The following is a 12,013-nucleotide window of genomic DNA, read 5'->3' on the forward strand; positions in this document are numbered from 1 at the left end:
ATATTCTTCCATATAATGAATTTACTGTTAACTAGCAATACCAATGCTAGTTTAGGGAGCAGGGAAGGTTTTCCTCTTTAGTGCAGCCTGAGAGTTTTAAAACTGAGGCACCAGATCACAACCAGTGGCGAAAGTGTAAAAGTTAACCAGGAGTCTTTTTTTTTAGTAAGTGCATGCAGACATAAGATTTTTAATGTATATGACCGGCTGAGATAGTGTGGCTGAGTGACTCTGGTTTGGTTGTGCAGGTTTGTGATTAGCTGTAAGTGCAAGTGTGACTCGTGCTGATGTGTACATGAGATTTATCCGACTGTGTGAGAGAAACTGGAGCTCCATGTGTGCTTCAGAGAGGCTGAGACTGTATGTGCGACCGTGAGGCTCTTTGGGGCTGAGCAATAAGAGAGAACAAGAGACAGGGAGGATATGTACAAGAAACATGGAGCATTTGAGCTTTGTTGTATGAAAGACGCTCTTCATGTTTGATTGAAAAAGCTCATAACATGGTGTTCAATAAATATTGTGCAAAAATAATAAAAGCAATTAAAAACCAAAAATTCTGGAAATACTCTGCAGGTCAGGCAGTGTCGGTGGAGAGAGGAATTGTTAACATTTCAGATTGAAGACCTTTCATCAAAACTGGGCTCTCTACAGATGCTGTCTGATCTGCTGTGTATTTCTAACATTTTCTATCTTTATTTCAGATTTCCGGCATCTGCAGTATTTTGCTTTTGTTTTATAATAGCAAGTTGTGTTAGGGGGTGGGAATGTACTCTGAGGCAGCGCTGTAATTGTGCTGTTTGTAGATGTAATGATGTCAAGAGAGCAGCTTAGATATAGACTGTTAATTTCAGCCATCTTTCTCCCTTCCCTCTGTCTCCCCTTCCCTTTTTCCTTGTCACCACATCTTTCAAATCACGGGACTGACGCTGTCCCTTCCATCTGTCTTTTCCTACCCAGAATCCCCTCAAATCCTACCATCCAGCACAAGCAGACCGAGTGTGAGAGCGGGTTTGGACAGCAGCGGAAACAACAACAACACCCTGGTGATTGGAGCAGTTGTGGGAGGTGCGATGCTCGTCTTGTTAGTCGGGCTCATAGTCTTCATCGTCCTTTGCAAGAAGCATCGAACCTTCAAAGGTGGTTACAACACAAAGAAACACGTGTATGGGAATGGATACAGCCAGGCTGGCATCATGCCCCCTGCCCCAGAGCACGTCCCTTACCAGGAGGAATCAGATGAGGATAAAAAGCCATCTCCCATGAACGTAAGTTATGAAAACGAGAGGAAGGTTATCCGTGACGGTGCAGATTTTGACACAGACTCCAAGCGTCCTTACTTCACGGTCGATGAGAGTGACACGCAGGAGGACTTTGACGACCCGACCCTCAGCTTCCAGTATCCACCAGATCTGACTGAAGACATGGTGTCGCAGAATGATGGCTCCATCATTTCAAAGAAAGAGTGGTATGTGTAGTGCCAGACCTCTTGTGGTGCAGGACAAAATCAGAGTGTCCTGACTCCAGCACAGTTGGTCCACTGTAAAGAACGCTGCATCAGCTAAAGTCTTAATGATTACTTTGTGGTTTATTTTTTACATTTCATTCAAAAAATATTGTTCTAAAGACTGTTTTCAAAAATAAAAGAAAGGAGCACTAGTCTATATAGCACTAACTTGAGGTAAACCTCACTCATGTCCGTTGGACTTCCTGAAAAAAGCTGATGTCTCTTCAATAAACTGCACAGGCATCAGGTAACTTGTGCTAAACACTGGAATTCAATCAGGCTATCAGCACTTCTGTGGCTGCATTACCTTAACTGTCATTAACTTAGTCATTAATTTCTCACCATTCACTAGCACTGGACATGGCTAATAACTTACTGGCATTTGCTAGTGAGTGGTTAGGTTCACTTGGTAAGAAACTGGTGATGACACGTGATAGCAACTGTTGATATTCCATTAAATGGAGGGAAAACAGATGCTGACCAATGCTGCAGCCGATATTGGGTTGTATAGCTGTTCCACTAGATGATACCAGTATATGTAAATACCAAGATTCTTTTTAAACTGCACATAACACTAAAGCCACAGAAGGTCCCGTCAGGTACCTTAAGCAACTTGGTACCTTTTGGGTCACAATTTTGCTGTCAATTTTTTAAGCTTCTAAGTAAAATGAATTTGCCAGCCATAAAGAGAATTTTTTTTCCCCCTCCTGAATGATGTCCTGTTTGCAGCTTACAGCATTTTTGCATGTGAACTTTAATTTCTCTAAACCTCACGATTGTCTCTGCAATGTGAAACGTGGAGCTGCCAAGATGTTTGTGAACCCTTCCCTTCACAATGAAATCCTTAAACAGCCTCTACAATGTTTAAAAATCTGGGTTCACTTGTTGAGTCTAATCAGTGCATGCTTCAGAATTCTCTTTAAGAAAATGTTCAATGTACTGCATCTTGCCTACCGTCAGTTATGTACAATAATGTATTTTTCAGACTTTTAACATCATGTTAGGTTTATAGTCTCACCTCATACAACTGCAGTTATCCAGCGCCAACTCTGCAATGATTTGCTAAAAGTTAAGGCGTTTGTCATAGAGACCAAATTTGGCAGGTGTTGGTGCCAAACATGTTTGAGCCTATAGAGTAATGGTTTATGAACTTTGGCTCAATGGGTGAGGGGTTACACTTCAGAATGAATACAAATTGAGTGAACAAAAGCGAAATACTGCGGATGCTGGAAATCGTAAATAAAAACAGAAAATGCTGGAAACACTCAGCAGGTCTGGCAGCATCTGTACAGAGAGAGAGAGAGAGACAGGGTTAACATTTGAGGTCGATGACCTTTTCATCAGAACTGGAATTGAGTGAAGCCCATTCAAGCTGGACTCAAACATACATCCGTTTTCCAGAAGCCTTACCACTAATTTATTGTCAAACCTGCACTTATACAGGCCTGTTACGTAGCCTAAAGCTCAACTGGTAATGTTTCTGCAAGTGGGTGTGCCAAAGTGGCCAGTGTAGATAAACAAGAAATAATGTGAAAAGTTTGTGTCTTGAGCTGCAAGATGTGGACCTGTAGCAGGGTAGGATATCCAGTAGGTCTTGTTTGCCAGTTACTGAAGTAAGACCATCCAGCTTTCGCCTTCTTTGCCCTTTTTTAATTTTGTAAAGAATTGCAGTCTATTCCTGTTGTGGGCAGCAGGTCTGCAGAATAAGTACTGCACATCCCACAGTATTAACACATGGGCATTGTGTAGCAAACAGGGACACAGTCCAGCACATGCTCTCAGACAAACACAACATTCTCTTTGTTCGAGAAATGCTTCAACAGTTACATTTGTTAAAAAAGCCTACAAAGTGGGTGGGAGAAGTGTTATCAGTAAATAATAATTGTTTCATTATACTATCCTGGCTTCCAGAGACTGTATCTGTCATCCCAACCAATAGATTCAAACACAGCCTTGAGTTTTCTGCAAAGGGGGACACAGCCCACATTGAACAAAAACAGTGTGTCTTGTCGTGTACGCCCATCAAATTGATAGAAAGCCGCAGACACGGGGTATTGCAAGCAACTGCCAAGTTGTGGGAAGGGCTACTCTAAATACTGTTGTTGGTCCTTATTTGTAAACTGCCATAAAAACTGAAAATGCTGGAAATACACAACTGACCTGTCAGTATCTGTAAAGGCATTTCGGGAGTGCACCCTTCATCAGAAATATATCAGAATTGTGAACTGTCGAAAAGCCATGCTCAGGTACAATGGTGTAATGGTTATGTTACTGGACTAATATTCCAGAGAATGGGGGACCAATTCCACCATGGTAGTTTGATCATTTGAATTCCGTTTTGTTAAAGTGCTAGAAATAAAAAGCTGGGACCAGTAAGTGGCAATGAGCTGTTTGATTGAAGTAAAATCGCAACTGGTTCGTTCTCCTTTAAGGAAGGAAATTAACTGTCCTTACCCGGATGGCCACTTTGACTCTCATTCCACGCCAACGTGGTTGACCTGAAGTGGCCTAGCAGGTATAACTCCATTGTGTTAGACCTTCGGGCATCCAGAGATAAACAATAAATGCCAGCCATATCCCAATGATTAATTTTAAAAATAATTAGGAAAAATAAATCCTTTTGGCATTTTCAGTATTTAAGCAGTCCGCTATGGTTTGTACCATCACAAATTCATTGGAATGTTAGTGCTCGTGCAGTGTACGTACACGCTTTGCTGTGCTAGTCAAGGGGTAACTTGTGATTCAGGCTGGCACATTAGTCTTTCTGTATGGGTTCTACATGGGCCAGTGGTGACACAATGCAGATTGTCTTCAGAATAGGATTCTATAGCAGAAGTATCTGACTTTGCAAAATTTGCAAAAACATTTTTACAGACTTATTACATGTCAGGTTAATTCCTGATTCTTCTTCCTGTTACTGAGTGAAAACCTGTCCTGATGGAGTGTGTGCTTACACCTTTACTGCATCACTTCCTCCCTTCACAACCTTTTGTGTAGTGCCAATTGAAGTGTTATTAAATTTAACTAATTAGCACACATTCCTAAAACTTCCCAAGTTAATCCTCTGCTCGGTGAATGACCTTTTCGACCGACACTTGCATTAATTAGGTCAGAGGGTACAACAGAAGCCACGTTTCTACACAAAGCTGTTTCTTCCACAGCCACCAGTTTGGTAGTGATCGGCTCTGTGACTTCTACGCTAAATCTCACGATTTGGGGATCCCTGAATGAGTGTCACTCACTACCATTTGGCTGAGTTTTGCTAGTTATTGGTTGGTCTGAAACAAGCAATGTCAATTTTTAAATCACTTGCTCTCCAATGATCAGTCTTAAATGGGGAATGATTGTGGTAAAAACATCTGGATTAGAATGTTCCCATCCTTCCATCTTGCAAGGATCAATGGAAATGGGCCACAGCATTCTGAATCTTGAACTCTTACAGGAAAACGTGATAGCAGGTGAGCAACAGGAGGTAGAGGGGAAAGTCCCAGTATATTGTCAATTGTAAATGGTATCGCAATATTTGAATTAAATGATTAATGTTCAAAGTACACTGAAAGCAGGTTCTGAAAGTCAAATGTAGTCCGTTTACATTTTATAGATGTTAGCTTTTGAAGTTTTTTTTTTAAAAAAAAGCCTAACAAATTTGAGAATTTCCGGATGTGTTTTTATCTCCAGAGATATGTGGAAATGAAGTGGACTTTCGCTGCAGCATTCAGTGATGCAGCACGACATTCCCTTTAATCTGCCACTTTTGCTCTACCACCCATTCTAGCATAACACGGCTGTGTGAATCGGGGATTCTACAAGGGCTTATGTAACTCTGCCACATTTTTAGTGACTTCCGAGGACGTTTTTTAAAATGACTAATACTTTTAAATTCTTAACTGATGAAAAGAAAATTCTTTGGTAACTAAATTGTTGGTATTTTGTAGTTGATGGTTTTAGTTTAATTTTAAATTTTAACTGGCAGAGTGTGAAAGGAAATAGCATGAAATGGACCTTAAATAGTCCATACGTTGGACAACCTGGAGGTCTGGGCTGGGGGCAGAAAGAGTGGGGCCAGCTGATATTGGTAAGTTGTTCACTGGTGAAGGATGCAAATGTCAAGACACACCAGTTTAAAAATCAGGAAGTGAGAAACTAGAAGGCAAATTAGGGATCCTTTTCAGCTGGGAGAGAGTTTCCAGGGCAGGTTATTCAATTGGACAGTGTAAACAGGGCAACTAGGAAGGTCTTGTGTAGAGAGTTCAAAGTTGCGAAGTGTCAGGCAGATAGATGGGATGAGATCAGTCAGAAGGCCTGAGTTTGTTGGGAATTACGGCCTTTTTGTGTCCATAAACATTCATGTTCTTTATACTGTTCTTTATCTACCTGTGGGAGAGCAGTGCCTGATCCCTTGCCTGTTTGGGAGACTGTAGCTCCTTGCAAAATAGTAATGTCCTTTTCTTTTTAACATTCTGTGCAGTGTTTTCCTGTTCTGTCCCATCATTTCCTTTTCAGAAAAACACTGCTGTTCCGTATCCTTCCCTTTATGGGCAGCTCATCCTGAGTGTGTACTTTACCTGGGAGAGTGAGACCAGGTAAGGGAGTGGGACCAGCCACCGTTGATGCTCTGCTATTGGGTGGCCAGATGTAATTTACTTTATGTAGTGCTCACTTGGTTCAGCTGGGAAAGTCAGGTGAAAGAAGCATGTGTCGAGCATTACTGAGACGAGCTAGTCTGATGACAGATATTGAAGGATTTGAGTGAATCAGTCTGAGCAATGAGCAGGATTGAGATTCCGAACAGCAGGTAGTGGTTTTTGGGTTTCTGTGACTGAGTCCGAGTTGAGGGATGTATCCTACAAATTTGAATAAATAGGTGAGTGTTTTTGTTGCTACCCTGGGTGTTGGGCATTACTGAGGTTGAATGAGTGGATCAGTGTGGTGGCTGGGCCTGGGATTTGTTTAACTATGGCAAATGGAGTTCAATGTTGGCAAGTGTGAAATCATCCACTTTAGATCCAAGAAAAATCAGGAACAATAGCGGAGCAGTAAGATTTGGGAGTCTGACTGGACAAATCATTAAAAGTCGGTGGACAGGTTCAAAAATGGTCATGGAATGTTGCTCGTTATCTCAAGGGAACTGGAATACAATGGGGAGAAAGTGAAGCCTCAGTTGTACAGAGCCTTGGCCAGACCCCCATCTGCAGTAATTGAGTTCAGTTCTGGGCACTACCCCCTCAGGAAGGATATTTTGGCCTTGGAGAGAGTGCAGTGCAGATTCCCCAGAATGACACTGGAATTTAGGGGGTTAAATTAATAGGACAGGTTGCATAAACTTGGCTTATGTTCCCTCGAATGTAGGAGATTGGATGGCGAACTGATCCAAGTATGAAAATATTAACAGAATTTGATAGGGTAGATATGGCAAAACTATTTCCTCTGGTGGGAACGTTGAGCACAATCTTAAAATTCGAGCTAGTCCATTCAGATGCAAAGTTAGGAAGCACTTCTTCACAAAAAAGGGTAGTGGAAATCTGCCATTCACTCTCAAGACTGTGGACACTGGGATGGAGAGGGGGGAATAATTGGAGCTTTCAAAACCGAAATCTCTAGACTTTTGTTAGGTAAGTGTATTGAGGGATATGGCGAAAAGGTGGGAAATTGGAGTTGAGGTTCAGATCAGCCCTGATCTAATTAAATGGGGCAACGGATGTAAGGGAATGAAAAGCCTCCTCCTGTTCTTTGTGGTGTTTCCATGTTTGAATGGGCCTGTCCTACAGCCGGTGGGGTTTGGCAAACAAGACAAAATGATGAGGTAGAATTCTACATTCCCTCCAAAGGTTGTCAAATTAAATGGTTCTGCTGACACCAAATTGCCATTTCAGTTAAACAAGTACTCATAAGACGTCAGGCAGTCAAACAGTTGAGGAAGATCTTTGGAACTGGAGTTGAGAAAAATACTTTGGACCTTCGCCAGGACCAGGCAGCTGTGGTCAGTGTTTTTGAACAGAAGTGTCACACATTTCCATTTTTGTGAAAAAGATGATTGTTCTCTAACCAGAAAAGAAACTACTTTCTAAAATAGTCTGCAAAACTCCTTGGAGATACTCCAGGGGTAGACCTGTAGAACAGCAAAGGACAAAGATTTGTAAAGTCAAACTGGAATTTTTAAATTTTGCTTTAAAAAGAAAAGTGTTTTTGCGGGAATTGTCACAACCCTGCGCACAGTAAAACCTGATGATCTATCCTCCTTATGCCGTAAAATTAATATTCAGATACTAAACTCTCTCTCAGCACCATTGAAGTGTCCCAGTCTGGCCTGTGCTCAGTCTGGTTCCCTGGTTGCAGTGTCCCTGTCCGGCCTGTGCTCAGTCTGGTTCCCTGGTTGCAGTGTCTCAGTCTGGTTCCTGGGTTGCAGTGTCCCAGTCCGGCCTGTGCTCAGTCTGGTTCCTGGGTTGCAGTGTCTCTGTCCGGCCTGTGCTCAGTCTGGTTCCCTGGCTGCAGTGTCCCAGTCCGGCCTGTGCTCAGTCTGGTTCCCTGGTTGCAGTGTCTCTGTCCGGCCTGTGCTCAGTCTGGTTCCCTGGCTGCAGTGTCCCTGTCCGGCCTGTGCTCAGTCTGGTTCCCTGGTTGCGGTGTCTCAGTCTGGTTCCTGGGTTGCAGTGTCCCGGTCCGGCCTGTGCTCAGTCTGGTTCCCTGGTTGCAGTGTCTCAGTCTGGTTCCCTGGTTGCAGTGTCCCAGTCCGGCCTGTGCTCAGTCTGGTTCCCTGGTTGCAGTGTCCCTGTCCGGCCTGTGCTCAGTCTGGTTCCCTGGTTGCAGTGTCTCAGTCTGGTTCCTGGGTTGCAGTGTCCCTGTCCGGCCTGTGCTCAGTCTGGTTCCCGGGTTGCAGTGTCCCTGTCCAGCCTGTGCTCAGTCTGGTTCCCTGGTTGCAGTGTCCCTGTCCAGCCTGTGCTCAGTCTGGTTCCCTGGTTGCAGTGTCCCTGTCCGGCCTGTGCTCAGTCTGGTTCCTGGGTTGCAGTGTCCCTGTCCGGCCTGTGCTCAGTCTGGTTCCCTGGTTGCAGTGTCTCAGTCTGGTTCCTGGGTTGCAGTGTCCCAGTCCGGCCTGTGCTCAGTCTGGTTCCTGGGTTGCAGTGTCCCTGTCCGGCCTGTGCTCAGTCTGGTTCCCTGGTTGCAGTGTCTCAGTCTGGTTCCTGGGTTGCAGTGTCCCAGTCCGGCCTGTGTTCAGTCTGGTTCCTGGGTTGCAGTGTCCCTGTCCGGCCTGTGCTCAGTCTGGTTCCCTGGTTGCAGTGTCTCAGTCTGGTTCCTGGGATGCAGTGTCCCAGTCCGGCCTGTCCTCAGTCTGGTTCCTGGGTTGCAGTGTCCCAGTCCGGCCTGTGCTCAGTCTGGTTCCTGGGTTGCAGTGTTCCAGTCCGGCCTGTGCTCAGTCTGGTTCCTGGGTTGCAGTGTCCTAGTCCGGCTTGTGCTTAGTCTGATCACGAAACAATTTATTTATCCTGAATGTTGAGTTTGAATGAACGTTTTGATTTGTTTGAATTCTTTTCTGTGCGTGCTCGGCCCTGGAGATTAGAACATCATTACACTCACTTTTGCCCTCTAGTTACAGAACTCCTAACCCAATCATAGTCTGCTATTCTGCACTAGCATGACATTTCCATTTTCTCATGACACATTAATTCAGGATGGGGAGAGATAAAGTAGCCGTGCCTGGGTGTTTTGAACAGCAAGATGTCACGGTTACATTTAAGGCTCCCTAATTTGGTGCTGCATTGGAATTTACTATGTCCATTGAATCTTGTTAACTATTGTGCAAATAAAACCATTTTGTAAAGTGTATTGTGTAATTGTTTTGTACGATGTTGCAGATGCAATCTGTTTTTATCGGGCTGCTTTCTTTCCTGTTGTCTCTCTTTATACCCGATTCTCTGGCTGAAGGTAGCTTGTTGGCTCTTCCCTGCTCTGCTATGTGCCCAAATGTGTGAAATGTTCAAAATCTTATATGGGGGAGGGGAAACTTCTTTTTTTAAATAAAGTTTCAAATGGAAATCCCTTTTGGTTTGCTGTTTTTTTTTATACTGTTGATTTCAATCCACTTCTTTATCCTGGTTCTGGCCACTTTGCTTCCAGCACAAGGAGAATTAGACCAGGAGTCAGTCTTTAGGACATGAACACGTACTTTTTACTCCCGCCTCCTTTCCACCTACTGCAGAGACTTGAATGCAAAATCCAGGCTGACTCTCCCAGTGCAGAACTGAGGGAGTGCTGCACTGTTGGAGGTGCTGTCTTTTGGATGAGACATTAAACTGAGGCCCCGTTTGCCCCCTCACGTGGATGGGAAAGGATCCCATGGCATTATTTCGAAAAAGAGCAGGGGAGTTCTTCCTGGTGGCCTGGCCAATATTTATCCCTCAACCAACATCACTAAAACAGATGAAGCGGTCATTATCACATTGCTGTTTGTGACAGCTCGCTGGGTGCCAATTGGCTGCTGCATTTCCCACATTACAACAGCGATGATACATCGCGAAGTATTTCATTGGCTGTAAATTGCTTTAGGGTGGCCTGAGATTGTGAAAGGCGTTATAGAAATGCCGGTCTTTTTGCATTTCCTCCTGATGCTGCTGACTGGTGCCGTGTTTCAGTTCCACAGGTAGTTACCTCGGGAAGAGGCATCAGGAGCCCAGGCCTGTCCTCACCCACCACCTACACGTACATTACAGCAGAGTGTGCAGGATAATTGGTGTGGGGATTCACTAGGAACTGCTATGAAGTGCTGAGGCCAATTCTAATGCCTTCACTAACTCAGCATAGAGAGATTGCACCTGGGTCTTTGTGGCTCAGTGCTAGATGTAGTGATATTAAAAACCAGGTGGGGCAGAGAGTTCATAGAATGATACAGCACAGAAGGATGCCATTCGGCCCATCAATGCTATGCCAGCCCTTTGGTCGAGTAACCCAAATGGTGCCACTCCCCTGCTCTTTCCCTAAAGACCTGCAAATTTTTCCCTTCCCAGTATTTATCCAATTATACACATGTATTTAAGAGATAGGTACATGGTATGTTTTATTTTCCAACATAGCTCCTTGCTGTGTATCTCAAGTCTCAGTACACCTGTTTTAACAGGTTTCTGTATGTGGCAAGGTCTAACTCTGAACTAATATCAGTATTCTACAGAAAAGGGCTGAAATGCTAATGATACATGAGACTGTTCATATACTGAATGTATGGATATTAACATCAGGGAGGGTAGGAACGTTACACATTCTGGATTCTGGAAGTGATGACTATTCTGATCTGTACTAATGTTGGATTCACACACAGTTGCACAGGGATTGCACGTTACCACTGGACCAGTTCACAATTCCATTTATAGTCCCAGATAATATGCATTATAGGAGTACTAGGGTTACAGAGGAAATAACTGATATGATAAAGGTCACCGTTACTATCAGTGCTGTATAAGAAGGGTTCCAGAATCCCTCGACTTTCATTGTTCTGTTCTCCACTGACATTCACATTGCAGTCTATTCAGGGTTGACTTCAATTCATGTATTTTAAGAGGCAAAGTTTATCTCAAGCTGCTAACAAATCTCAGTTCACATGAATATCGAGATGTCTAGTGAAATTCTGAAATATTGTCCTTTTTTACATCCTTATTCCAACGTATGACCTACAATTGAGGGACCCTGATGTAGTTTGATTATGACCTTATCCTTTCACCTCTGGGTCCTGATTTATAATCTAGTGAGATTGGGGTGTCCTCCTCAATCATCGGTACACATTGTACTTCAAATAGTTTTGGGCCATATCACCTACTTGCCAATATCCAAATAGTCACAGGAAAGAATTCTCCACAATTGGATATTAAATTGACATTGTCACCAGCAATTCCACCGCGATAGCTGGTATGGGAAATGGAATTACAGTGCTTTTCAGATGCTGGATATATTGATGGGACAGTGTAGAGGGAGCTTTACTCTGTATCTAACCCCTGTGCTGTACCTGGCCTGGGAGTGTTTGATGGGACAGTGTAGAGGGAGCTTTACTCTGTATCTAACCCTGTACTGTACCTGTCCTAGGAGTATTTGATGGGGACAGTGTAGAGGGAGCTTTATTCTGTATCTAACCCCAGTTTTTTTTTTTCCCTGTTTTTTTTTTTAAGGTGACCTTTATACCCCAGGCCCCTTTTATATATATTTTTTATGTCGAGGGGGCCTTTATTCCTCAGGCCCCCTTTATATACATAACTTATATTTTTAAAATAACTTTATTAAAACCAGGTAAATAAACAAAAAACTCAAATTAAAATGCCATTCTCGGCGTCGACAATGCACTCCAGTCCCTGCGGTGCCCACCGGTCGCGGAAGGCCTCAAGCGTACCGGCGGACACTGCATGTTCCTTTTCTAGGGACACCCGGGGGCGAACGTAACCGCGGAAGAGGGGCAGGCAATCGGGGAGGACGGACCCCCCGACGGCCCGCAACCTGGACCTGTGAATTGCCACCTTGGCCAGGCCCAGGAGCAGA

The 12,013-nt window shown here is 43.9% G+C and overlaps 1 protein-coding gene across 6 annotated transcripts in view; it reads left to right on the forward strand.

The window, feature by feature from the left end:
• The window catches only part of nectin1b (nectin cell adhesion molecule 1b), a 468,850-nt gene that overhangs the window by 197,921 nt on the left and 258,916 nt on the right, over window positions 1–12,013 (forward strand). The window contains exon 6 of one of the 6 annotated variants that reach the window (XM_068054137.1): window positions 958–9,532. The exons of the other annotated variants lie outside the window; for them this stretch is intronic. Coding sequence (XP_067910238.1) covers window positions 958–1,475 — 518 coding nt within the window. The 3' untranslated portion in view covers window positions 1,476–9,532. Of the gene's footprint in view, window positions 1–957; window positions 9,533–12,013 lie in introns of those variants that run through there. 6 annotated transcript variants of the gene reach the window in all.

Source organism: Heterodontus francisci, chromosome 22 (assembly GCF_036365525.1).
Source record: "Heterodontus francisci isolate sHetFra1 chromosome 22, sHetFra1.hap1, whole genome shotgun sequence".
In the NCBI taxonomy this organism is placed as follows: Eukaryota; Metazoa; Chordata; class Chondrichthyes; order Heterodontiformes; family Heterodontidae; genus Heterodontus; species Heterodontus francisci.